Source organism: Phasianus colchicus, chromosome 3, assembly GCF_987193195.1.
Source record: "Phasianus colchicus chromosome 3, bPhaCol1.hap1.1, whole genome shotgun sequence".
NCBI lineage: Eukaryota > Metazoa > Chordata > Aves > Galliformes > Phasianidae > Phasianus > Phasianus colchicus.
In genome coordinates, this window is record NC_143438.1 from 1,837,575 (window position 1) to 1,863,648 (window position 26,074).

Sequence of the window (26,074 nt, forward strand, 5' to 3'; positions counted from 1 at the left end):
AAAGCAACCTCAGCTGTCTACTATTAATCCTATTTAAATTCAATATAATGTTTATTAGAATTTCTACCAGTTAATGCTTACGTGGAATGTGAAGATAGAAGTAATGGTATATATTTATGCTTTTTGAAGGATCTACTACTACTTGTGCGGAAATGTAGATATAATCGCATGGTCTTAGGTATTCTTGTGAAAGCTGCTGCTTTGGATTGAAAGAAGTGCAGAGTGTATTTATACTAATGTGATCAGTTCCTTTAATTTTCTTCTCTATGCTGATTGCTTCCTATTCTACTTGCTTCTATAGTAACCAAGAATATTCTGTAGAAAACAGACTTCTGTCAATTCAAGTACTTTAAGCGTAAAAACAGCCTCAGTTATGTTGGTTCTTGCATGTTCAAATAAAGGCTCTAGACTTTATATATGTATTTATGTTTGAAAATGCCTTTTTTCCTTGCACTTCAGTATTTCTCTGCTCTTTTCTTGAGCTTATACCATGCAGAGGGAAACAGAATGTTACCTGCTAGTCTTCAAATAGTTTTTGCTGGAAGTTTCTCAGATCTCAGACATACATTAATGTATCAGAGTTTTATGCCTGAATTCTCACAGTAAATGCATGACTGATTCTGTAGCAGGTCCTTTCTTTCTCTGCCTCAGTCCTTCCCTGGCTAAAATGGGAATGGCGTAACAGAGCAGTAGTGCGTTGTACAAAGACTGAAATGTGTGATTCTTTTTCTTCTTCCCTTTGGTCTGCTTAAACTCTGTAGGGTATTTGTAAATTCGTGTTCTGAATGAACTTAACGCATGTAGAAGAGACTCTTGCTGATACCTCCCTGAAAAGAATTAACTCTTCTGGTTTTGTGTTTATTTTTATGAGTTTTTTCTTTGGTTATTTTGTGGTACTTTGTTTTGTTTTTCCATTGCAACTCCTCAGGAGGTTGAAGTTCAAGTTGAAAGCGCTTATTTTGAAAAGTGATGTGATCTTGGCAACCTCATGATTTCAGAAAGTTGTACAGAATTTTATTAATCTGGTTAATAAGCAGTTTAAGTCATGTAGATTTGTCTACTTCTCTTGGAAACTTTAGGTACGCATGAGGTTGTGTTACAAAATTGGATGCATCTGTGTTGAAATTACTTTAATCTTCCTGAAGAAAATATGTGAAATACTTTTCTATTTAAATAATAACTTGTATTGCTTCTATTAGAAGTGGTTTTACAAGTATAGAAAACTATTTTGGTCAGAGTTTTCAATAATTCCCTATGTATATGTTATTCTTGCATAGCTTTGTAATTATTAACAAAAATACAAATTTTTGACAAGTGTAGCCAAATCTGAAACTATTCTACCCTGACTTACCCTTGAAATGACAAGAGTACTCAGCGTATAGCTAACTGCTGCTGTTGATAATCAAAATAGCAAATTTATGCCTAAAATTGATTTTTATATGAAAGGGATTAGAAGCAGCGATAGAAACTGATTGGGAAGTTGTTTGGCTTAGTTGTTGTTGCATACCTCCTCCTTTTTGAAAGCCTTATTGTAATTTTTCTCTGCTGTATAGCTTTGTACTATATTATTTCTACTTTCTCTTCAGTTCCTTTTATTTTTTATTTATCTGTTCCTCAAGCAGACTTATTGCAGCTATGCTAATTTTTCACAGCAGTATGGAAAAGCTGTGGGGACCCAGCTGCCTCACTTAAAGGGGAATCCATTTTAAAGAAAATGGGGCTTCTGAGTTTACTTAAGATTAGGGACTTGTGGAACTGACTTATCTGTATCATCTGTACAAAGTGCAAGTGTTTTCCTGTTGTGTTGTATTACAGAACTGATACTTGTCTCCTATATTTTTTCTTCGCACCTGCTTCTTCAGGAAAAAATTCCTGCATGGAGTATTTTAGCATTTTTCTGGGGCAGAAGTTAGTTTAGAGGTGGCCATGGCACTTTCAAGCTTCTATTTTGGTGGTGTATTTGCAGTGCTGCTGAGTGTGTTTCACTTTCCATGTGACAAAAGTTCAGAACTGCTCAGCAAATGATGTGGGAAAAGGAAAATGGCTAATGTAATGGCAGTTACTTGGCCAGCCCAAATTGATGGTGCTGTGTGTGAACTCCTGTACTATTGGAAAAAAGGAGGTGGCAAAGATGAGGTGAAGCACGCAGGTGCATTGTCATGTCAGGATGTTTTCCTTCAAGGAAACGATGATGTACAGGGCCATAAACTCACTATGGAATAGTTTTGTGGGGACCACTGTTCTTTTGACCCGCTCTTTTTAAAGTAGAGATTGTCAAAAGCAGTGTATGCTGTACTGAAGGTGGTAAAACTAGTTTTTGTCTCTGGATGCTTCTTGTGTCACATTTTTAAAGAGCTTTAGGGAAAAATAAAGTTCTGAAAGATTTTTCATCTTAATTCACACAGTGCTGTATACATTTTTAAGCTTCGTTTTGATCTTCCCACCTCAAATTTTAATTCAGATAAGTAGATCTGATCTCCTTTCACCATAAGAATGAGGTGGAAGTTAAAGATTAATCTGTTCATCCTGTAGGTGGTTTGCTTGTTTGCTAGTGTAAGCTTGAAGTTAGCAGCCAGAAGCCTGGGGAGGAGTGCAATTTCACTATAGTGCAGGCTGTTGGCAAATTAACTTCCCTTCTTGTTATAGTGTGAGAATCACTACGTGCAAATGTCCACAGAAGTATTTCCTAACAGGTACTTTGCTGCAAGCAGAACATAAAATCATTGGATCATTAAGGTTGGAAGGACCAGTAAGATCACCTAGTCCAACCATCAACTCATGCCTGTGACCTCTTTTGACTCCACCACCTCCCTGGGCAGTGTGTTCCAATACCCCACTGCTCCTTCTGAGAAGAAATTTTTCCGAACATCATTCCTGAACCTCCCCTGGCACAACTTGAGGCCATTACCTCTTTTTCAAGGTAACTAGTGACAGAACAGGAGGCTGACCCTGTTTGCTAAAATGTCCTTTCTGGTAGTTGTAGAGAGCCATAAGGTTTCTCCTGAGCTCCTTTTCACGGGATAGGGCAAGCACAAGGCAGTGCACATACTCAGCTCAGTGAACACAGAGCAGCCCCAAGCTAAAGCTCTGTCAAAAGGCAGGGCTGGACATCTCTGAGAATGTCAGTGTCTTTCTGTCAGTAGTTAGGTTTAGCTGGTAAGAATGTAGATCTGGGGTAAGAAAGTGTGAGAGAGTAGTCTTTTATGTGTAATGTGTCAGAGTTCTGCATTTACAAGCTGCCTGTTATACAGGCAGTCCAACATAACAGGTGCAGAACAACTAAAGTAGAGCTCAAAGTGTTATTTTGGACACTTTGATTAGCAAGACTCAAGCTGGAATAGTGAATAAAGATGGTCACTACTAATACAATTTCTTCTGCAGCTCTGGGATTGCTTTGGATGGAAACGGATAAAAGATTAAGTCTATCTCAGTGTTTAAAAGAAGTTTTGATTGTAAATAGCAAAGTGTACAGAGTTGGAAAAAGGTTTTATGTCTTCTATTTTTGTTTTTTTTTATTTGTTTGTTTATTTTTCTGAAGGTTATTGGGATTGTTGTTAGAGAAGAGCAGGAAGTATTCTAATCAGGCAGTATTTACCAAACCTGTAAGAATTACCCACTGTCATTTTATTCTTAGGCTTGCTCAAAGCCACTTGGTTTAGGAGAGCTAAGGAAGGAGGAGGCAAGATTCCCAGCTGGGTGTTTATGAATCAAAGCCCCATATTCCTTGTGTCACTGTGAAGGGTCTTCCATATACGATCCAAAGCACTTTACGTATTTTAAAGTTAAGCAGTGAGATAAGCCCTGCTTCTTTTCTTTGTGAGAAGAGTGAGTTTTATATCCAGAGAAAAAATGTATGACATTACTCTCTTCAATGAGGAATTCTGTATAGTACTATACTAATTTCCTAATGTGTGGCATACCACAGGCAAAGCCTGTCTAGTGGTTAAAGCTTGGCTTTAACAGAAGTTAAAACTGTATTAGACCTTCTAGATTACTTACTACAGTGTTATTCTAGCAAGGGATGTCACAGAGACAGCACCCTCAGACTCACAACAGAAGTGTAACTGCTTAGCATCTTTGTTCTTGTTGGCTAATAATTTATTGAGTGAATCATCAGAGTAACTTCTTGTGGCATCCAAGTCTATATCCAGTTGAAGTTCAGTTGTTAGTCTCCTTCTTTTTTGTGGAGTGCATCTTCTTCCACTTTGCTTACTTACATGAAGTGTTTCAAACAATGTGATTTCCACTTACTGCTTTGGAATAATGTCAACGAACTGTATTGCTTTGTTTTCCCAGTGGTCTTGTTAAGCATTATGTAAGTTCAGTGTTTGTTTCAGTATTTGCTGTAAACTCTCAGTTCTGCACATTCTGCTACAGATAATTCTGCTTAAAATTATTTTTTCTAGTTTTGTTTTTATTTTCCATTCGTTAATGTGTCTTGTAACGTATTATGGTTAGGTCATTTATGACCATATAAAAACAGCTTCTTGAAATTAATGTGTTTTTTTTTTAATTGTATTCTTAATAGCTTATACTCACACAGATATTCCTTAACTTCCTTGTTAGTCATGTTTATAACTACTGTACTAGTGTACACCAGTCTAATCAAGCACGAGGAGCTGGAGTACCTCCTTCTAAATCGAAAAAAGGTCAGACACCTGGAGGTGCTCAGTTTGTGGGTTTGGAATTGTACAAACGACTAAAAGAATTCCTGAAGAACTACTTGACGAATCTCCTTAAGGTAAGATAGTGGATTGGTATTTGTAGTAAGATGGGCCGAGTTGAGGAGAAAACTCATACCTGCAAAATTAGAACTGTATGCAGTCATCAAAAGTAAATTGAATTAACTTAAACTTGTTTTGTCTCAGTTATTCTGTTAACCATTAGAAGGTATTGTAGGATCTACCTTGGCGTGAGCTTTTTTTTCCTAATCTTGCAAAAGAGTTATGTATGTGGGTTGTTAAAGTAAAATCAGATGCCAACTTAAGCTGTCCTGTAACTTGAACAAGTGTAGCCAGACTTTCTAATCAGTTAACTAGCATGTTAGTAATCCTGAGAGGATGGTTGCCTGTAATGTTGAAAATGTCTGATGTTAGACACTAATTTGCTAATTACCCTTAAGGCTGCTTTGTAAGAGAGCAATTTCTAGTTATTTTTGAGAAGGTGTTCAATATTAAGCTTTTAACTTCTAGGATTTTAATTTTGAGCAACAATAAAAGAATTGAGTCCTGTAAGTATGCAGCTGTGTAAATTAATTACAAGACAGAAAGTTGGCTCCCAGTTTTATCCAGGATGCATGCCTGTTTTATTGCCATGATAATTCGAACTGTTTCCATTTATTACCTGACACATTTCTATAGAAGACCTTATCCATCTATGCTCATTTGTTTCAGCCACCCAAGTAATAGCAGTAGGAGTGGGTGAAGAGGTTATTTTTTTTTTTGAATATTTTATGGTTGTCCTGGTGCATTTTACAGATCACTCTCATTAGTCTAGCTGCCTGTTTCCAGTGCAGATCTGTCTTGCTCTCTTGTAGGGAGTAGAGTCTCCTGGAGTTTTGTCTGTGTTTTTTTTTTTTGTGGGTGGTTTTCTGTGTATTATTTTTTATTTATCTATTTTTTCTTTGTTTAGGAAGAGCCATTTTTGTTTTGTGCTTTATTATTGCAAGAATAAATTCATTAACCCTTATTGTTCCTTCTAAATTATTGCTTAGTGTAGATATATTGTACACCTATACGTGTCTCTGTTGCGCTTTAAAATTACCCTACACTACTGGCAAACTTTTTTTTTTTAGGATGGTGAGGATTTGATGGATGAAAGTGTGTTGAAATTCTACACTCAACAGTGGGAAGATTATAGGTTTTCAAGCAAAGTACTGAATGGGATATGTGCCTACCTCAATCGACACTGGGTTCGTCGTGAGTGTGATGAAGGTCGTAAAGGAATATATGAAATTTATTCGGTAGGTGACTTTTTTGAAGTGAGTGGTTTGCTCATTCTGTCTGCTGGCATTTGCTGTATTTGTATTACCATTGCTCGTGAAAATTTAGTGCTTGTACGAAGTTCACAGAAGTTTTTAAGTGGGCATTGTTGTACAATTTGCTGAAAGAAGTTTGACTCCTTTCAGTGTCCTTTTAGGATACCCTTCCTTTCCCCCCACCAACTCAGTATATATGTAAATGCTTCATGAGATGTACTCACTTTGTACCCATTGAGGCTACCAACATTAGATTGTCACAAGCTGACTTGAATACTTGCTGTATGTGCTGTTATCTGTGTGGACTCAGTTTTCCACATAGAATTCAGTCAAATGCTTCAAATAGAGAACAGGGAACGAACTGCAGTTCTTTTCTGTTTGCTTCAGTACACACTTCAGATCTCTAGCATCCAAGCTGCTAAGACGCAAGCCAAGTGTTGACTGCAATAACAGACTGGAAAATTGATTTGATATTGATAATTTTTTTTTCCCCAAATGTACAGTAATTTAAAAAAGAAAAAAAAAAAAAAAGGGGAAAAAAAAAAAGGAAAGAACATAATTATCCAAAATATGGAACCCTTCTGAGAGTAAAGGGTAAGGATTGTCCTTGCTGGTGATGCACTAGGAAAGAGATGTTATTTTACTACTTCACTAAAATAACTTTACGTTGGATAGAATATCAGTTTTTATCCTTATTTAATTGCCTTTCAATTGTTCTACCTTTCACTAGTCCCATACTAAGGGATTGTGCCAGCCTGAATATCCTCAATAGAAAAAGCTGTCCATTGTCAAAGTTGCAAAGTTCATTATTTTTCAGAGCTGGTGGGAGATCACTCTCAGTCTGGAAAAGGAACCCCATAGGAGGAATTAGTAACAAAATAAATGGTGATTTTGTTGTAAATCTGTTTTATTGAATGAGAAATATGTGCACCGCCACATAATCATAAAAATTTGGAGTGTTTTGCATACTGTATCAGCTTTTCTTAGAAGTTACTGTGTGTATATGTTATGCATGTGTGTATAAGTACTTTTTTATTCCATTTTTCATCTCCCTTCCCTTACTTACAGCTTGCCTTGGTGACCTGGAGAGACTGCTTATTCAGGCCGTTAAATAAGCAGGTATATATAGATTATATAATTGTAGCATTATTTTAGAGGATTAATTTTATAACTCTTCCAGGGAGAATTTCAGGTGCAAAAAAAAAAAAAGCCCTAGAAAATAAAGCAGATCTTTTTGCTGCTTTTTTATGATGTTAAAAATATAATTATTTTGAAGGAATTAACTTTGTCTTGAATTTTGTTTTTTCCAATGGTTGTACTTCCATATTCAACCCATTGTGTTCCCTCTTTGCTTAGAGAATACCTGGCATTCTTAAAAAAAAAAAAAAAAGAAAAAAAAAAAAGCTGGTCTTAAAAAAAAGTCTTTAAATGAAGCAGAATGTCAAGTTGTATCCTTTTTGTATCGTATGTAAGTGTAAGATTAGCAGATATATTCTTTGTGTGAATGACAGCTAGGCATGTAATTTTCCTTTTGTATTGTTATTTTTTAACCAATATAAACTTCTAAAGCATTTATGAAGCCTGAAATTCCAGTACTTAAATGTTGTCAGGACAGGCAGGAGTACATGATGTATGTACATCTGTGTGATGTATGTACATGACAGTGTTGTATTAAAATTGGAGAAAGTAAAGATTCAGTGAAAAAAAAAACAGATAAGTAACAGACCTGGATTTTTGATCTCTTTTTGTATTACTGTAAACCTTTTCGTTTATACTGATGCCTGGGAAATTCAGGTCAACCAAATATTTTGAATTAGTTTATTCGATCAATATAAAACAACAAGTTACATCACAATGAAATATTGTATTTATTTATTTATATTTCGCTCTTATTTACCAGTATTTCATGATTAAAAGAAGTATTTTATTAAGTACAAATTAGATTTCAGTTGAAGAAAAGTAGTTACACCACTTCACTCATCAGCATGGTCAGTAGCTTTCTTTGCATAAAGGTATAGGTGTTGAAGTTCTGCTCTTGCAGTTTTCTTTTTTTTCAGGTATAAAACACTCAGAAGTTTCATTTAAGTACTTAAAGCTTTTTTAAGAATGAAAAAACTGAAATAAAGGGAACAAGCACAAAAATCTTAAGCATATTCATACTCTTTTATGGCTCATGACTAACTGTAGTATAGTCACATTGTAGAACTTAGAGCTGTAGTATACTGGCAGTAATGTTTGTATAAATTTTATATCTTCAGGTGTCTTTAAATTTTGTTCTTAAAGGGCTTAATTTGTCTTGAATATAGGAATACATACCTGATTAAATCCTGTTTGTGACCTATCAGAGTTTTCTCTGTTGACCTGCTTTTATTCTCTGTTCCCTAAGGTAACAAATGCTGTATTGAAATTGATTGAAAAGGAAAGAAATGGTGAAACTATCAATACAAGGCTGATCAGTGGAGTCGTACAATCTTACGGTAAATGAGATTCCATTAAAGTTGTTTTGTTATTTTCTTTTTTAAAAAGTTAGAATAATAATCTTATCAGAATTCAGAAGTAGGCTGCCACGTCCTTGGATGTCCAGTAGATACTTTTGATATAACTATGTTTATTTTACTATAAGTTTCTTTTTATGTACGTGGAGATGGTAGACACACAACTACAGTTAATAATAAAATAGTTGTCAAGGTTGAAAAGAGAATTGATATACAAGAGCACTGAGTGCTTATTCTGTTTTGTAGGAGAAAAAACTAGAGAGGTAAAAACATGATAGCTGATGAAATTGAATGTTCATTTTTTTTCATTTGCATAAAGTTGAGAGTTTCACCATACAGATTAATTATCAGTTTAATTGCTAAAAATATATATGCTCATAACCTGTAACTCTAAGAGGGGAAATATGGAAGGGTAGTTTTAACCAGGTTTTATGAATGTGGAGTTTATCATTTCCTGTAATCTGTAGTATCAGGAAGTAGAGTTTATATGAGTAACAACTTACACTGATTATTTTTTAAATGCAAAATAAATGCTTGCTTAAAAAAAAAAAAAAAGCGATGCTGATGTTGTCACAGTTGATTACCTTCATTTAAGTTAGAGGGGAGGTGACCTGTTTACTTCATGGAATCATAGAATGGTTTGGGTTGGAAGGAACATTTAATATCATCTAGTTCCAACCCTCCTGCTATAGGCAGGGACACCTCTGACTGGACCAGGTTGCCCAAAGCCCTGTCCAGCCTGGCCTTGAATGCTTCCAGGGAGAGGGCATCCACATCATCTCTGGGCAACCTGTTGAAGTGTCTCACCACTCACACAGTAAAGAATTTCTTCCTAATATCTAGTCTAAATCTGCCCTCTTCCAGTTTAAAGCCGTTTCCCCTTGCTCTGTTGCTACATGCCCTTATAAAAAGTCTGTGTCCAGCTTTCCTGTAGGTACTGGAAGGTATTTGCAAGGGACTACTTCATAGAAGATAGTCTTATCATTGTTTGCTCATTTTTTTTAGTGGAACTGGGGCTGAATGAAGATGATGCGTTTGCAAAAGGACCTACACTAACTGTCTATAAAGAATCATTTGAATCTCAGTTTCTTGCTGACACAGAGAGATTTTATACACGAGAAAGTACTGAATTCTTACAACAGAACCCAGTCACAGAGTACATGAAGAAGGTAGGTTATTTTCTGCGTAGAGGTAAAATAATAAAAAAAATTCTTGACTTTTATTATCGGTTTCTTAAAATGAGTTATTTTATAGAGGCAAAATCAATCAGCTCTTGTTCCGTGAGGTGATTTGCATCTGTGTTTTCCTTTTAATCTGTTCTGAAGTTTGTCTCCTGAGTGAGTTTCAGGAAGCACAGTGAATGTTTGAAAATTTCTTAGTGGGCAAACCAGAAGAGGGTGTTAGACAGAAATTTTTGTTAGGCTTCAGAATTTGACACCAGATTAACCATTTGCTTTAGACCTGCAACTTGCTGTTCTTGTATGAGGAACTTGTGTGCTAGCACATTATTGAAATCTCTTCCTGAGTAAGCTGACCTCCATAGAGAAATTAGAATGCTAATAATGATCTGAAATATTTTCAGTTACTGAACCTTACGCGTTAATTCTGATCATCAGAGTTAGGATTTAAATTGTTAATGTCTAGGATCCCCCAAAACCAGAGACAAGGTGATTAAAAGTAAGCTGGATAAACAGTACTATTTCTTGCCTGGTTATTGGCTGAATTTAAAATAAATAGTTTGTGTTCCATATTAGACAAATGTTGCTATATATAAAGGCTACTCTGAAAGTAATGCCTCTTATTTTATGTTGGCCTGTGATATCAGAGACAGATGTTGGTGGAGATCGACCCTTCCTGCCAGTATTCCATTACATTTTGTTGCCTGGCAGCATTGGGGCAGTTAGACAAAATGTCATCTGACATGGAATTGTGTGGAATTGAATTCCTCCATGTGGAAAAAATTGTATCCATTAACATTCATTGATGCTTGCGGAATGTTTTTGGAGCCCAAACAGTGAGTGTTAGTACAGTGAGGTGGTGGGTGGTGCATTTTAGTAGCAGCAGCAGTGACGGTAGGTCACTTCCGCTTGTTCATTGCAGGTGAAAAGGCGTAACTAATGCTGGTGACTATGTTGAAAAATAGTTTTGTTGCTGAGAAAATGCTATGTCAGGTAGTGTTGTTATGCTTCATGTAGCTGTTCTGGTTTCCATGGAAATAAATAGGAGGCACTGCTTTCAGATCTACACAGATGTGTCTTTTTTTCTTAGTACATCTCCTCAGTTAATGACTTACTGAAGGAGAATAAAAAAGACTTTTTGAGGGAAAGTACTAGAAATACTGCTGTAAAATGAATCCGGTTTTAAGTGCATTAGAATAGCTATTCAGAATCAGTTTTTCCCTGGCATATCTGTATTTACATTCTTGTTGAATTCATTTGCGTTTTCCCCTTCACTTTCTTTACTTTCATCCTCTACTATATATCTTACATAGTTGCACGTATAGATATAACAGAATAAGGGAATTTCAGCTGTTCACAATGCAAATGAATGGCTCATGCAGGATTCCTCTGCACAGTAAAAAGCTGTCTGAAGGTCATTGCTATTTCAAGAACTAGGGATTAGTGACAAGTAGAATGAACTTAATAGTAACTGAACCTTAAACTTCAAAAACTCACAGAAGCAACTTGCTTTGCTTGAAGCTCAGAATGTATAGAAAGCTGTTAGAAGGCAGGGAAAACCTTCAGCAAGGAAGTGTGTAGTCTCTGACTATATAGTATGTACGCGTGTGTGTATATACAGCCATTGTGTGTGTGTATATATAATGACCATATATATAGCCATTTTTGCTGTCTTAGCATCTCCTTCTAACTGATCTGGGATTTAAAACTGGGATTTAATTAATTAAACTGATCAAGGTGTGTATTAGACTCTACAGTAAATGCGATCAGAGCTTTTTAAATCTTCCTAAATGGTACAGTCTAAGGGATGTGACCTTAGGGAAAGGGGAATTATTGAGGCTATCAGTCTTGACTGATTTCTCTATTGTCTGTTTTCTACTGGACAGGTAAAGAGAGTTTATGCAAGTTATCAGAACTGTTAACTTAAAATTCAGATGGGCTTGTCCCTCAGCTTTATTTTACACCAGGAATTCTTAATGAATTTTTTACTTTCACAAAAGTATCTTATAATGGTTCTTGTTGTTGTTTGGGTATTTTAATAATGCATGCTATCTGTATACCTTACTTTCTCACTGAAGGTCTGTGTATTGAATTCTAACTGGAGATAGCATCTTGTTGGAATTATTGATTTAAATAATTTATGATATTGTTGTATAACAGTTGTTACATAAACAATTTCTGTTTTACATTTTAGAACAAAGTAGTTCCCCGAGTGCTTTTTAGAATTTTTGTTCGCTAGAAAGATGAGCTAAATTAAATATAGGTACAATTTAAGTGATTCTAGGTTATTGGGAAGCTTTCCTGTGTGAGAATGTATATGAGAACTTTCAATTAAGTTTGTAATGGTTGTACTGTTTAACTGCAGTTTTGTGCAAGCACAGAACTTGTTCATGCTTGTTTTAAACAGTGCTAAGTCTGTAGCTGGGGAGCTTTCTGATGCCAAAACTGCAAGCATACTATGTAACCAGCTTTCTCTTTCTGACAACAGATCTTTCAAACAGATGTGAAAACTTTTTGTTCAGAAGGACAAGGAAAAACAACTTTTTCTTTAATTCTCCGCCTGTTTCAGCGGTATAAAATGTTACTCATCAGCATTGACATTGATTCCATATGTGAATAGCATGGCAGAAGCCACATTATGAGTCCTGGAGAAATGTCTGTTAAGGTGTACCATAAGAATTAGTTGAGATGTTTGGTTTTTGTTTGTTTTCTAGATGAGTTTACTTAATATACAGGTTTTCTGCTACTAGATTTTTCATACAGGTTTCATGTTTATCTTTTCTCTCCTGTAGGCTGAGGCTCGCCTTCTTGAGGAGCAACGTAGGGTTCAAGTGTATCTCCATGAGAGCACACAAGATGAATTAGCACGAAAGTGTGAGCAAGTACTTATTGAAAAGCACCTGGAGATATTTCATACAGAGTTTCAGAATTTATTGGATGCTGATAAAAATGAAGGTACACCAATCCAGACGTCTCTTTTAGGCTTAAAGTTCCTCTCTGGTTTGCGAATAACACAAATCCTGTTGATGGCTAAATGTGATATATTTTTTTTGGCAGATTAAGAAGTGTGTCTGCCAAACGTGTTATCAGTGTCCCAGTTTGCCTTGCATTTCCTATCATTTCTGCCATTGCTGCCACAAGTTGAAGTACCACCACTTATTGCCTTTTCTATATTAACATTTCTCTTAAAAGCTGTCCTGTTCTTGATAAATTTTATAGGATGACGGTCAGCTGGAGAATCTTGTATTTCTGGCACAGCCAGCGGTAACACTAATTAAAGTCTTAATTCATTATATAAATTCAAAACCTCATATAAATAAGAGGATTTAAATTCTATTTTTAAATCATACACGTATGAAAACTAGAATGATCAGAAGTAGGCGTATTTCTGTAAATGAAATATTTTTTTCCTTCTTGGTAAGTAGCAATGTAAAGGTAAAATGTTTTAGTATTTAAGGTTGTTAATTGTTTTCTATTGAATTTGTCTTAGCTTTTGAGGTCAATGGAAAGACTTAATATACTAGATAATTTGTTTGAACTTTTCTTACTTTTTACCATAGAATTTGAATGCATATTTTCATTAGTGCTGATTGTTGAACTCATATTGGCAATTTTTAAATGATAATTTGGAGTTATAGGTAATACAGATAAGATACTGGCTTCCCTTATTTTTCAGACTTGGGGCGTATGTATAATCTCGTATCTCGAATCCAGGATGGCCTCGGAGAGCTGAAAAAGCTGTTGGAAACTCACATTCATAATCAGGGTCTAGCTGCAATTGAGAAATGTGGCGAAGCAGCTCTAAATGCAAGTATCCCCATAAAGATATGTCTGTACATGATTGCTTTTTGCATGATATTGTTTATATCAAGAACCCTCCTCAAATTCAGATTTTCAATCCTTATGTGTTTTCCTTCTTGGTCATTCAATTTGTGCGGACTAGACAATTCTCACACATTTGTAATAGGCTTGAAACAACAACCAAATTGTTGTTGTTGTTTTCTTTTTTCTGAGGTTTCTTTTCCTTATGAGTTTTGGCTGTCAGGATTTCATGCTGCTCATAAAGCTGGCTGTGCAAATATGGCATCCTACACTACGATTATAGTTTGAAGTCCATGCTATAAGAAGCGTTTTGTATTTTATTTCGTTTCTATCTTATCTCAGTATTGTTGTTTGAATGAGACTGAAGAAGTTTTGTTTTTAATATTTTGATGAATTGCTTTATTCTTTTCGCATTCTATTTGCAAAAACATCATGAATGGTAAGGAGAAGGAGGAGGGTTTGGGGCTGAATCTCAGCAGCATTAAAAAGTTGCTTAAAACTATTGTTAGCCTTTTTGAATGTAGACAATGTGACACTTCTTATAGAAAATAAGCAATAAAAATAGAGTAAGACAAAGCAAGATTAAGATTAAAATTTACTAAAGGTTTATATTCAATTTAAAGCAGGATGAAATTTTGCTTCTGACAGATTTCATTTCAATCAGTAATTGTCTTGGATACTGCTGAAATAGCACTACTAATAGTGCTTAGAATAGTGCTGCTAAACACTGAAGCAGTAGCCTGTAACAGCTTCATGGACAGCAATAAAAACAATGCTTTCAGATGAACGTGTTTTACATGTCTGAAGTTCATGTTCATCTGTTAACTTCTGTAACTGTCAGTATGTAGCTTTTCAACAATATTGAGGTTTTCTGAATCATAAAGTAACTTCAGGAATCTTCTGTTTTGTTCAAAGATGTCGCCTTAAATTTAGAAATCAACCGTGTTCTATAGTTATGCATCCATCCATGGGTTATCGTTCTCAAGTTTCTTCATACCTGGGCCTTGAAGTTCATAGAAAAGTGAAAACTCCTTTTTATTGGAATTAGCTCATCTTTGAGAAAAAGGAAACCTGAGATCTATATTCATTCCTTCAACTCTATCCATTTAAACTTTTCCTGATCACAGTGCTTTCTTGTTTGTTAATTATGTTCTTTATCTCTTTCTTGTTCCTTTCTTCTTTTTTGTGTGTTGTTCTTGTGTATTTTCACAATTCTATTTCTGACTGATTTTCCTTGAGAAGCATCTTGCCACTTCTTCCAGTATCCTTTACTCTGCTGTGTCTCTTTTTTCGTCATTGCTTTGTAAGTCCTCTACCACATTTAGATAGGATTGATTCTAACCTCAGTTTCTGCACTGTGTCCGAACAGTCAGCTGAGCAAACATCTCTCAGCTTTTCTGTAGTCAGTGGAGATGAAAGTGATACCAGCTCAACTCATGTGACCTATTTTAGATTTTTACTGCAGAATGAGTTGTGTTCTAAACTCAATTATCTATATTGATTAGACCGCTCTTCAGTCAGAAGACTACTGCTTCTAGTGCCTTAGGTTATCTTTTCTGGTGTCGTAATCAGGAGACTGCTCTTCAGATGTACTCTAGTTCTCTTCAATTTCTTGCCCACAAGTTATTTAGTAATCTGTCAGTTCTCTATCTCAAATAAAGCCTTAGCTTGGCAGTCTACATAATCTGTATCTGAATTCAGTGGCAACAAAAAATTCTTCAGGATCCTGATAAAACCTTGCCCATCTTTTGCCATTTATTCATAGCCTCTGGAATTCTTATGGTAGAGATTTAACAGGAACACTTAATGCACAATCATTTTGTTCATGGACCTGCTGTACATGAGTTCATCTATTTTTGGTCCTGGTTATCTTATATGTTTCCAGAGGTCTACTGAGGCAGCAGGTTACAGAAGTTCACTACTTACATGTATTAATATATATTATCTGTTTTAAACCTGTGTGCTATTACCTTCATCAAGTGCCCTTTAGTTTTAAAATGAGTTTTGTGAACTCTCATCTTTTCACTCATCTTCCTGATATTTTGACTTCGATCGTACCTGTTTTTAAAGTTCAGATCTACTAGCTGGAGATTTCTAGCCTTCTTAGATTCCTGTAAAGTAGTTACTGTTTGGTGTTCTGGTTGCTTTTCATGGTTTCTACTGACCACTACATCTTTATGCAGATGCAGAGGTTAATAATTGCATGCAGCACTTGCATTATGAGTGCCATAAGTTTCATGCTTACTGATATTTGGCTGCCATTATGTGTTGAGTTGGTAATTTTTAAGTCAGTGGTGATTGAGATCTCAGTACTAAATTGTATGTATTGGCAATACATTGTTACATTCTTAGCACAGAGAATGTTTTTCAGTCATTTCCTATAACAGTTGCCAATTCATAATTGCCTGGATCTCTCAGGTCTGATCAGGATAAAGCTCATATTTTTGGCCATGTCTGACTAAGTGATTTTGGTTTTATTCCTAGTTGCTGTTAATGAAGGCTTCCAGTAATGTTGGTCCGACAGGAGAGTGCAAACTAGTCTGGATAGATACTAGTACCAATAGTATGTAATGCTTACTCATACTTAGTCAGACGTGGAATCATAGAATCTTCTGAATTGGAGGGTACCCTTAAAGCTCATCTAGTCCAAATCCCCTGCAATGAACAGAGATATCTACAGCTATATCAGATTGCTCAGAGTCTCATATAGCCTTAAATGTCCTCAAGTTCAGGGCTTCCACAGCCTTTGTGGGGAAGCCTGTTCCAGTGTTTCACCATTCTTATTGTAAAAATGTTTTTCCTGATATCCAATCTGAATCTCCTTTGTTCTAGTCTGAAACCATTGCCTGTCTTACCACTCCAGACCTTGGTAAAGAATCTGTCCCCTTCTTTCTTATAGCCCCTCTATAGATACTGCTATCTGTCCTTCCTAGAGCCTTCTGTTCTCCAGCCTGAGCAGGTCCAACTCTCTAAGCCTGTCCTCATATGGGAGGTATTCCATCCATTTGCTCCTATTTGTGGCCCTCCTCTGGATGCAGTTTGTTTGCTGAGGGTGCACTCAGTCCCACTGTCAGTGTCATTGATAAAAATATTATAGAGCAGCAATCGCAGTACTGACTCTTGAGGGACATCATTTGTCATTGATCTGTCCAGAGATAGTCATTGACCACTGCTGTCTGGGTGTGGTCTTGCACCTGGTTCCTCATCCATCGAACAGTCTACCCATCAATTCCATATCTTTCCAATCTGTCAAGAAGGATGTTATGGGGAGGATGTGTCAAAGATATTATTCATGACATTAGTAGTAAACTGCTAACACACTGCACATTTTCACCACGAAAGTTTTGCCAGGGAATAACTTCATTTTGGAGGAAGGAGAAAGTAATCTCTCTTTATTACAGGATCCAAAAATGTATGTACAGACAGTGCTGGATGTCCATAAGAAATACAATGCTTTAGTCATGTCAGCATTCAACAATGATGCCGGTTTTGTGGCTGCACTAGACAAAGTAAGTATGTGTGTTGAAGTATGGCAACCATTTTCTATCCCTGGAGTTTCATTTCCCAAAAATTTCACTGTCTTTTGTGATTTATAGGCTTGTGGTCGATTTATAAATAATAATGCAGTGACAAAAATGGCTCAATCATCCAGTAAATCCCCAGAGCTACTGGCACGATACTGCGATTCTTTACTGAAGAAAAGGTATGTTTTTGAAGACAAATTATTATTCCAGATTGGCTTTTGTTTTAAAAGGATTTAGAAGTTTTTTTCTGTGCCTTCAAAAGCGTTTCAAGACAACTTAATTATACCAAATTCTGATTTAAAAATAAAAAATAAAAATCGGTGGGGAATATCCTAGAGATAATTTTACTTCTTAAAGAAGTGTGGGGGAGGAATAGGGAAGTAGTAGTACTTTTTTCTTGTAGTAATATAAGCTCAATTTTTTTTTTTTTTTTAAGTTCCAGGGTTTTTTTGTTTGTTTTCTGTTCTAGATGTTATTTTCTTTGTTTTTCTGAAATTTGAGTTATAGTATACGTGTGTGTCATGAGGAAAAGATGCACATTCCCCTTTTCCATTAAAGCTCTTGCTTTCTTCCTGTCATTTTCTTTGTATCTCCTTCCATCTGGGCAGAAATTGAGGACAAAAACTTTTCTGATTTATCATCAATTCATAATTATGGCATGTGGCTTCAAATGATTAAGCAGCTTATAAAGTGAGTTGATGTCAGTCCAGTTCATGCTGGATTTATGTCAGTTTTGTCACTGACATGTTTGCTAGCTGTTTCTGGTAGGGAGGTTGGGAAATAAAACCAGGAAAAGTTACTCTTTCTTCCTCTTCCCATCATCTCTTTTTTCCTCCTGAAAAGGATTGATTTTTCCCTTCTGCAGTGTATAGATATACATGATATATTAGGTATACCTGATGTGTAAGCATGATGTGGAGGAAAAGAGTGTGATGCCAGGTTAGCTGTCACCCAGTCAAGACCCAGCTCTCTGAGCAGTTTTTTCTGTATTACCTTTGATAAGAAGCGATGGTAGCATTTAGCAGCAGGTAAGAAAGCAGAAAGAAAAAGATATCTAATTCCAGAAATCCTGAGAAATATCAGACTATCAGGAAGTCCCAAGCAGTTAATGGTACAAGAGTTCTACCTACTGTTTCAGAATCACATGCTTTATATGCTCACATGTGTGTTGTATGAAATAAAGACACAAATATTCAGTTCATTGCGCCTTTTCCTCTTAAGAGTCTTTGGTCCCCAAACTATTCAATTTGTATTTATTTATGAAATAAATTTCCACATACTTCCTTCAAGTTGGTTTAATATAGCAATTTGGAGAATCTTAGGAAAAAAAAAAAAATGCACTTCTTTCATTGCAGCTCAAAGAATCCAGAAGAAGCAGAATTGGAAGATACACTCAATCAAGTGGTAAGATATCTGTAAATATCTGTTCTCTTCAGTTTACGTTCTGACCAGTCACTAATATTTGTCAGTTATAAGTCAGATGAGATCAAACCTTTTCTTTTGTATGCTTCATTTCAGTAGCTTTTCAGTAATAATCTTCACATCTGTGAGACTAGTTGTATTTTATTTTAATACAAATTACTTATTTAAAGCGAGTAGGGGGAATTTCTGCTAACTTCAGTTTTTTATATATATGTGTGTATAGATAGTGTCTGCAATATGTTCTTATATAATAATACTTGTGGCTATGTAGATTTATGAATAAATTAGATTTTTGATTTGGAATACACAGTTAATGTGTTTTAAACTGTTTTTTTTTTTTTTAAAAAGTCACACAAAAAAAAGCCTCAAACTGCTCAGGTCCAGATTTGCTCTGCTAATGAAGCAGATACTCTTACAGTTTTTTCACTACAACTACTTACTTTTTTTTTTCTTACAACTTACCTTTTATTTTTCCAGATGGTTGTCTTCAAATACATTGAAGATAAAGATGTGTTTCAAAAATTCTATGCTAAAATGCTTGCAAAAAGACTTGTACATCAGAACAGTGCTAGTGATGATGCTGAGGCAAGCATGATCTCTAAACTTAAAGTGAGTATTCCATGATTGTCCCATGATTTACCATATTGCAGGTCTTCACACTGCCATGGAATGCACTGATGTATGTACTTTCATTTCATGCTTTTTCTTGTGTCATGTATAACCAAATAAGTACACAGTTGAGTTCACTTCCACTTCTGATTTTTTTTTTTTTTAATTTAAACTCCCGTGAACTTGGAGTGCAGATCTGTCAGATTGGGATTAAATATATTTTCATCCAATAGATGACTTAGATATTGTTATCCAAATGAACAGTTTGATTTAGTTAACCCTTGTTTGTACGAAGTCAAACAAAATAAGATGTAATGATCTAGTAGTCTGTTTCATTATGTGCTTTCCCATTTTTAAAACAGTTTTCAGCTTCTGATGAAGAGCATGTTTAGTTGGGATTTCAATAAGAGAAACACTGAGCTTTGTACGTTTTCATTTAAGAAAATGGGCTCCTTTCAGAATTCTTTGTTTTCATTCTTTATTGTCAAAATGGATCTTGCTGACATATGTCCTTTTATTTTTTTTAAATCCAGCAAGCTTGTGGTTTTGAATATACATCCAAGTTGCAGCGGATGTTCCAAGATATTGGTGTAAGCAAGGACTTGAATGAGCAATTTAAAAAGCACCTGACCAATTCAGAACCACTGGATTGTAAGATATATGTTTACTTATGTTACCTTTTGAGTTCTTTTAGTTTTGTCTTATTTCTACACATAAAAGCTAATTACATGAGGGTAATACTTAATTGGCACATCATAATCCCCAAAGTTTAGAGTTGTTATTTTGACCAAGATAGATTTTATACTAGACTTTTTAGGTCTGTGTTTTATTGTCTGGTAACACTTCATAGCTTTTGCAACTCACGATTAGGTACATAATCAAATCAAGTTGAGTCCTGTCTTTTTGTAATGGTTTTAATGGTTTTGCTTTTGAGCACAACATAGCTTAAGCTATCTTCAACAAAAGCATTAAAAAAAGGATGCTGTGTTTTAAGTTGTTAGAAAGCTTTACTGTTTTGTTTTGGAAGAAAGTCTATTAATTGAAGTATATTGAAACAAACACTTTCAAAAACCAATAACTATTTGCTGGATTACGTTACAGTATTTTCAGGCTTAAATTTTATTTAGTTTTCTTGTATTATACCTGTTAACATATCCAAAATGTCTTACAAATCTAATTGTGTGGTTTTTTTTTTTGCTCTTGCCAACATATATTGTGATGCATTTTCAATACACGTAAATTTGTATGTTAGGTGAGCAGTCTGTTGTTGGAATAGAAACAGGCTAAAAGTTTCTACAAGGGAGAAAATTTAATGACTATCATAGAAAACCTAAACTTATTCAACTTTCTCCATCATCTTGTAAGAATTCCTTTGTTCTATGGTCTGAATAAAGAAAAAAAGATACATTGTTGAATGATTTTTCACTGTGGCAGTTTGAGCAAGGCAGAACCATTTCCTGTCCTTGTGTTAGAACTCAAATTTGAGCAACAAGTGGAAGCAAGGATGATAATGCAGTTCGTCCTACTAATGTGCATTCTTCTCCCTTCCAGTGGATTTCAGCATACAGGTGCTGAGTTCTGGATCATGGCCATTTCAGCAGTCTTGCACGTTTGCTCTGCCCTCTGAGGTAAGGTTCTGAACTTTGTTCAACTGAGCAATGAAATTAATAAGCAAGAAAGGAAGTTACCAGGCTAAATGTGTCCATCTGTTTTTTTTTTTTTTTTTTTTGTGGTTTGTTTTGTTTGGTGCATCAGAGAGGCTTAGAAGGTTCTTTTTTGTCTAGAAGCTTTGTATGCATATTTTGTACTTGTCTTTTGGCTGAAGGATGTTTGGAACAAGATAAATGAGTGAAGGTAGCAGGAGGAATTTGCGTGAAATATCTAGCTTCCTTCTCCTGTAGAAAGGTGGTGATTAATGATATTTCAAAGCGTTATATAGTAATTGAAAAATTTGTTAGCATATCTATTTTAATATACTACTATGTAAGAAACTTCCTTGGTAGTTGCTTCTGCTCTGTCCAATAAACTGGTTGGATACTGTAACCATTAGTTTTCTACTGAGCGCATATTGAAAATAGATGAGATATGAATGTTTAATGCTTGAATTTAACTGCTATTAGTGGAGTATCATGCTTGTTAAATCACCTCATCTTGCCTCTCATTTCATAAAGGGAAGAATGAAATTTAGATTCTTATTTAGATTTTTATTGTTAGTGATGCTTTTAAAAAGGAGAATTACCATCCAGACTGAAGAATGTGGATGTTTTTAATTTCAAACAATATGGCAGTATAGAGTGATCAGATTTAATTCCTGTGTGGTGTTCTACAGCATGTTCTAGTAGTGGGTGAAGGAAAACAACATTGTTGGTTTTCTTGTTCTTTTTTATACAGTTAGAACGGAGCTATCAGAGATTTACTGCATTTTATGCCAGTCGTCATAGTGGAAGAAAATTAACGTGGTTGTATCAGCTTTCCAAAGGGGAACTGGTCACTAACTGTTTCAAAAATAGATACACATTACAGGTAAGAATAGGTTGTGTCAATAGAAACACTTGGTGATGTTTGCAGTCTTAGAGCTGATTGCAGTGATTGCTTAGGAGACTTGCATTCACACTCTGCTCTGGTGCTTTCATGTGTTTAGGATGAGCTGCTCAGTCTCTTCAATCCTCTTTTGGAGATAACTGGTTTTCTTCACAGTTAGGGATCATTGCATAGATAAATGTGTTTAAAACAGTGAAGTATGTAGTTAGTTGAGCAGAATTCATGTAGAATACCTGTACCCCCACACAAATGAATTTTAGTTGATGATACAGTGAGCTGAGCAGTCTTATATTTGTATGTCAAAATATTCATTTTCCTAATTGTTGCATTAGTGTGTGTGTGTATGTATACACGTGTTCAACTACTAAGCATTCATTTGCTTTACTCATGTGAATAATGCTACTGGCTTTAAAAAAAAAAAAAAACAACAAAGTTCTTGGTGTTATGATAAATAGAACCTTTATTATATATTTGATCTATTTACTATGATATTACTTAAGACCTATTTATAATAAATTTGACTTAGAAATTTTACGTATTACTTTTGGCTTAAATGGTTTTCAAGCTGCGCTGTGTGAGGCAACTGCAGCCTCTTTGTGAAAGACATCTTGTATGTTTAGCTTTTCTGTGTGCATTCTCTCAAAAAGTAGGAGAGCTCAAAACAGTGAGAAGAAACAAGATAATCCTAGTCTCTGAACTTTTATAATCAACATACGTTAACTCAGTCTTGATAGGTTTGATAAGCTACTGATAGCTGTTCACTTGTAAGTCTGGTTTTGTTACTCTGCTAGATTTAGTAGGGTTGTGAAGATTAATTCAGTAATCTGTGTAGGTATTTAATGAACAGTAAACGAGTAAAAGTCAGGGAGTGGTAGAGGAAAAGATTATGAAGTGTCTGCAGCTAGTTAAATGCTCAGAATATTAGTCTTTATGTTTAGATGATGCTGGAAGATGGAGTTCTGGTTGTATAAATAGTATCTGTATTGTGTGTGTAATGATCAGCACTAGTTGGCTATTTTCCTTTGTCCAGTTATTTCAGTGTGTACTTTTACACTGGTGAATTTCAAACTGCTCAAGTTCAGTAAGTATGTGTGTGTATTTTCTCATATTCTGATTTTTGTATCTGGTAGGCATCCACATTCCAGATGGCAATTTTACTGCAGTACAACACAGAAGATGCCTACACCGTGCAGCAGTTGACAGACAGTACTCAAATAAAAATGGTAGTGCCTTTGCACATTTAACTGCACTTTTGGTCGTCAGGGCTCTTCCTGCTATTGTAAGAAATTGTGTTTAGATATGCTTGGAGCCAGAATTGGTTTCTGTCCTAAAGGTGCAGATGCGCTTCCCTGGTTTACTTTTGTGTAATTACTAACTGCTTAGTCTTTTGATAAATCTTAGTCTGCCTTGTCACTAGAATGAATTGTGTAGCTTCATGCTGACCCCTGGTATTTAATAAGATGGCACTATAGGAGGAACAGCATTTTTTCTAAATGATTGTGTTTTGCATTTCTGTTTTCTGCATTTCAAGGGTTATGTATGTAATCGTATCAAAATCTGTATGTCATAAGTTCACTGTCTCCTGTAGAAAAGGTTCACCTCTTCTTCTTCCCAAGTAGCTTTTGTGGCCCAATGTTTATTTGGCATTTGTGTCTTTTCTTAGTAGTACTGAATCAAGTCTGCTGGGACTTCTGGAAAGCTTGGCAATCCCTAGTCAGGTGGATTTTTAATTTTTAATTTTAGAAATGCAAATCTAATATGTCACTGCAGTTAGTTTATAGCGAATACAGAAGTCTTCCACAGGATTGCCATTTATTACAGATGCCTTTTTGCAGATTTCTGTAGATAGATGCAAACATAGATATCTGTATGTAGAATAAGTGTTTTGTGCAGATTGTAGTTGGAATACAATAAAACTCCATACAGATGAAACCTAGCAACGTGAAACCCAGAAGACTTGGACTGTACTAAAATGGCAACTTTGCAGGCTTGCACAGAACATTGACTGGTATAGCCATCTGGGTGACTGACTAGTGAAAGTAAGCAGAACCAACCTCCTATTGTACTGAAGACAAGAGAAATGTATTAATCAGAAAACAGAAGGTGCTTGCTTCTTGAGGCTTAAGTTTTGGCATGGCACTTATATTTACATGGCTTGAAGAAAAATGATTTCTTAAACTTAAGAGTGATTTGCAAGCAGATTTATAGCACGACAACTGGGAGGTTTGGAATTAGTCTTTATAAGGAATTTAATGGTAGTTGCCAGTTGAAGGGTACTATGTCCTAACACCCAAGAAGGCTCACTACATTTTATTTCTGTGGAGTACGTTTTTTTATTGCTTTCCAGGCTCATTTTATGGTGTTCTGCACTCAGTAGTTCTTAGTGTAAATCTGTGTATTCTTATTAAAGGATTTTAATTTATGGAAAGGAAAGGAGATGACTGGCTGGCTGTGCTGATGTTTTCTGTAATTTTGTAGGATATCTTGGCACAAGTTCTACAGATACTGTTGAAATCAAAATTACTTGTAAGTACCTCTTGCTTTTTTTATGATTTGCTTAACAGTCAGCAAAATGTACTGATTAACATATGTTTGTTTATTTTGTTCCAGGTTTTGGAAGATGAAAATGCAAATGTTGATGAGGTGGAGCTAAAACCGGATACCTTAATAAAGCTGTATCTTGGTTATAAAAAGTAAGGGAAAAACTTCAGCTATATATTGTTGATAGTATGGATAGCACCTTGTTTGCTTTTGAAATTTTAGTAGAATTTGATATTCCTGAAATGAAAGCTCCTGAGTTCAAGTACCAATTCAGATATGGATCCCCATATCAGCTTCAGAGGATACAGATGGCTAATAAGGAAATAGAGAAGATTTCAGCTGTCTGACTTTGATTTTGTCACAGGGGCTGTCATGACCTTAATGTCTTCACATCTCCATTTTGTTCCTTGAATCTTATGTATTTTTTGCATAATTTATAAGGTGCATGACTTAAATGCAGTTGGCAAAATAATTCATATTCTGTGGTTGGCAGAGGCCAAGCACTTAAATATTCATCCGGTGGAGATAACTTGAGAACATCAGCAGGCTCATTGTAGAACTTCAGAGTGTAAAGTGCAGTGATAACTTCAACATGATTCTCAGTAGTTTTTCTTACCTAATCAGTGCTGTTTTTAATGTTCGTGTATTTTAAGCTGCTCTCACCACTCTGGTGACTTTTTTACCATTCTAACCAGAGCATAGATATTTGGGGTTTCTGTTGTTTGGTTGTTTGTTCTTTTATTTAACTTGAATAATATTGTCTAAAACTTTCAGGAGTGCTGAAGTCCACTTTCCTTGTAAAATTCTGATAGTGTGGTGTGTAAGTTGTTTTGGTGAGATTTTTGTGGGTTTTTTTAATTATGAAAATAGGCTGATTCATCTGAACTTCTGTTTTTCTTTACAGCAAAAAGTTAAGGGTGAACATCAATGTGCCAATGAAAACTGAACAGAAGCAGGAGCAAGAAACTACACATAAAAATATAGAGGAAGATAGGAAACTACTGATTCAGGTGACTTACATTGCAGGATTCTGCTGCACAATGCACAAAAAATTTCAAGTTTATAATCCTTGAGTGAAGCAGACTGCAAAGAACTAAAAGCAGTGTAGCATTCCTACGTAATAGGCTGAAACTAAAAATATATTACAGTTTTAAAGTTCCTTCTGGTCTGTAATAGAAAGAGTAGAAAGACATACTGTGATACTGTTCTCCATATTGTTTTAACATGTTGGTATTTGGGTTCCATGGATGCATTTGCTCATGAGACTTCTGTTCTAACTGAAAATTGGAAATACTGGGTTAGATGAACTTGAAGGTATTTTTTGTCACTTCATTTAGAAGTACTTAAGAAGTAGAGGAGGCACAGAAAGTAGATCTAATAGGGTCCTTCAGTTGGAAGGGGCATTCAAAGACCCAAGTTCTAACTGCCTTTCTTCTTCAGGGCTAAGCAAAAGTTAATGCACATCAGTGAGATGTTGTCCAATTGCCCCGAGATTACAAATGTACTACTAAAAGAATGTCACAATAAGGTTAAATATATAAGTAATATTTCATGTTATACAAATTTTTTTTGTTAGTGGTGGTACTGTTATTCTACTGATCGTAGTAACATAGTTCTTAAAATTCCTATGTGAAAAACACTTGACTGTATTCTATGTAAAATCTGAGTTCTAAAAATCAATGTGAATAGTTGGCGCTCTGTAGGTGTAAGGGAATTGCTAAGTCAAGGCCTGAACCAATGATTGAGCCCCAAGTGAAGGGACACAGCCAGCCCTGAGAGCACAGGCAAAAGCAATTCAGGTTCCACCCCACCCCAAGCCTCATTTAAGGGCTGGCTGCCACAAGGGAATGATGTCTACCTGGAGATCCCTCCTTTTGGAGTATTTGGTGAGCCCTAATCCTTGGGGTGGGTAAGCAAATCTTTTTCTTTAACTGGATTGTGACCGTAACCCTTTTTTTGGGTAGG

The 26,074-nt window shown here is 35.5% G+C and overlaps 1 protein-coding gene across 5 annotated transcripts in view; it reads left to right on the top strand.

Moving 5' to 3' along the window:
* CUL1 (cullin 1) overlaps nt 1–26,074 on the top strand; it is a 47,015-nt gene that overhangs the window by 16,060 nt on the left and 4,881 nt on the right. For all 5 annotated transcript variants that reach the window (XM_031592035.2, XM_031592033.2, XM_031592034.2 and 2 more), the window contains exons 3-20: nt 4,567–4,741; nt 5,795–5,962; nt 7,046–7,096; nt 8,364–8,454; nt 9,478–9,641; nt 12,443–12,605; nt 13,327–13,457; nt 16,874–16,981; nt 17,069–17,175; nt 18,352–18,400; nt 18,896–19,027; nt 19,561–19,678; nt 20,579–20,655; nt 21,419–21,550; nt 22,699–22,791; nt 24,047–24,094; nt 24,179–24,261; nt 25,014–25,119. In XM_031592035.2, the coding sequence (XP_031447895.1) occupies nt 4,567–4,741; nt 5,795–5,962; nt 7,046–7,096; nt 8,364–8,454; nt 9,478–9,641; nt 12,443–12,605; nt 13,327–13,457; nt 16,874–16,981; nt 17,069–17,175; nt 18,352–18,400; nt 18,896–19,027; nt 19,561–19,678; nt 20,579–20,655; nt 21,419–21,550; nt 22,699–22,791; nt 24,047–24,094; nt 24,179–24,261; nt 25,014–25,119 (1,996 nt within the window). The remainder of the gene's footprint in view (nt 1–4,566; nt 4,742–5,794; nt 5,963–7,045; nt 7,097–8,363; nt 8,455–9,477; nt 9,642–12,442; nt 12,606–13,326; nt 13,458–16,873; nt 16,982–17,068; nt 17,176–18,351; nt 18,401–18,895; nt 19,028–19,560; nt 19,679–20,578; nt 20,656–21,418; nt 21,551–22,698; nt 22,792–24,046; nt 24,095–24,178; nt 24,262–25,013; nt 25,120–26,074) is intronic.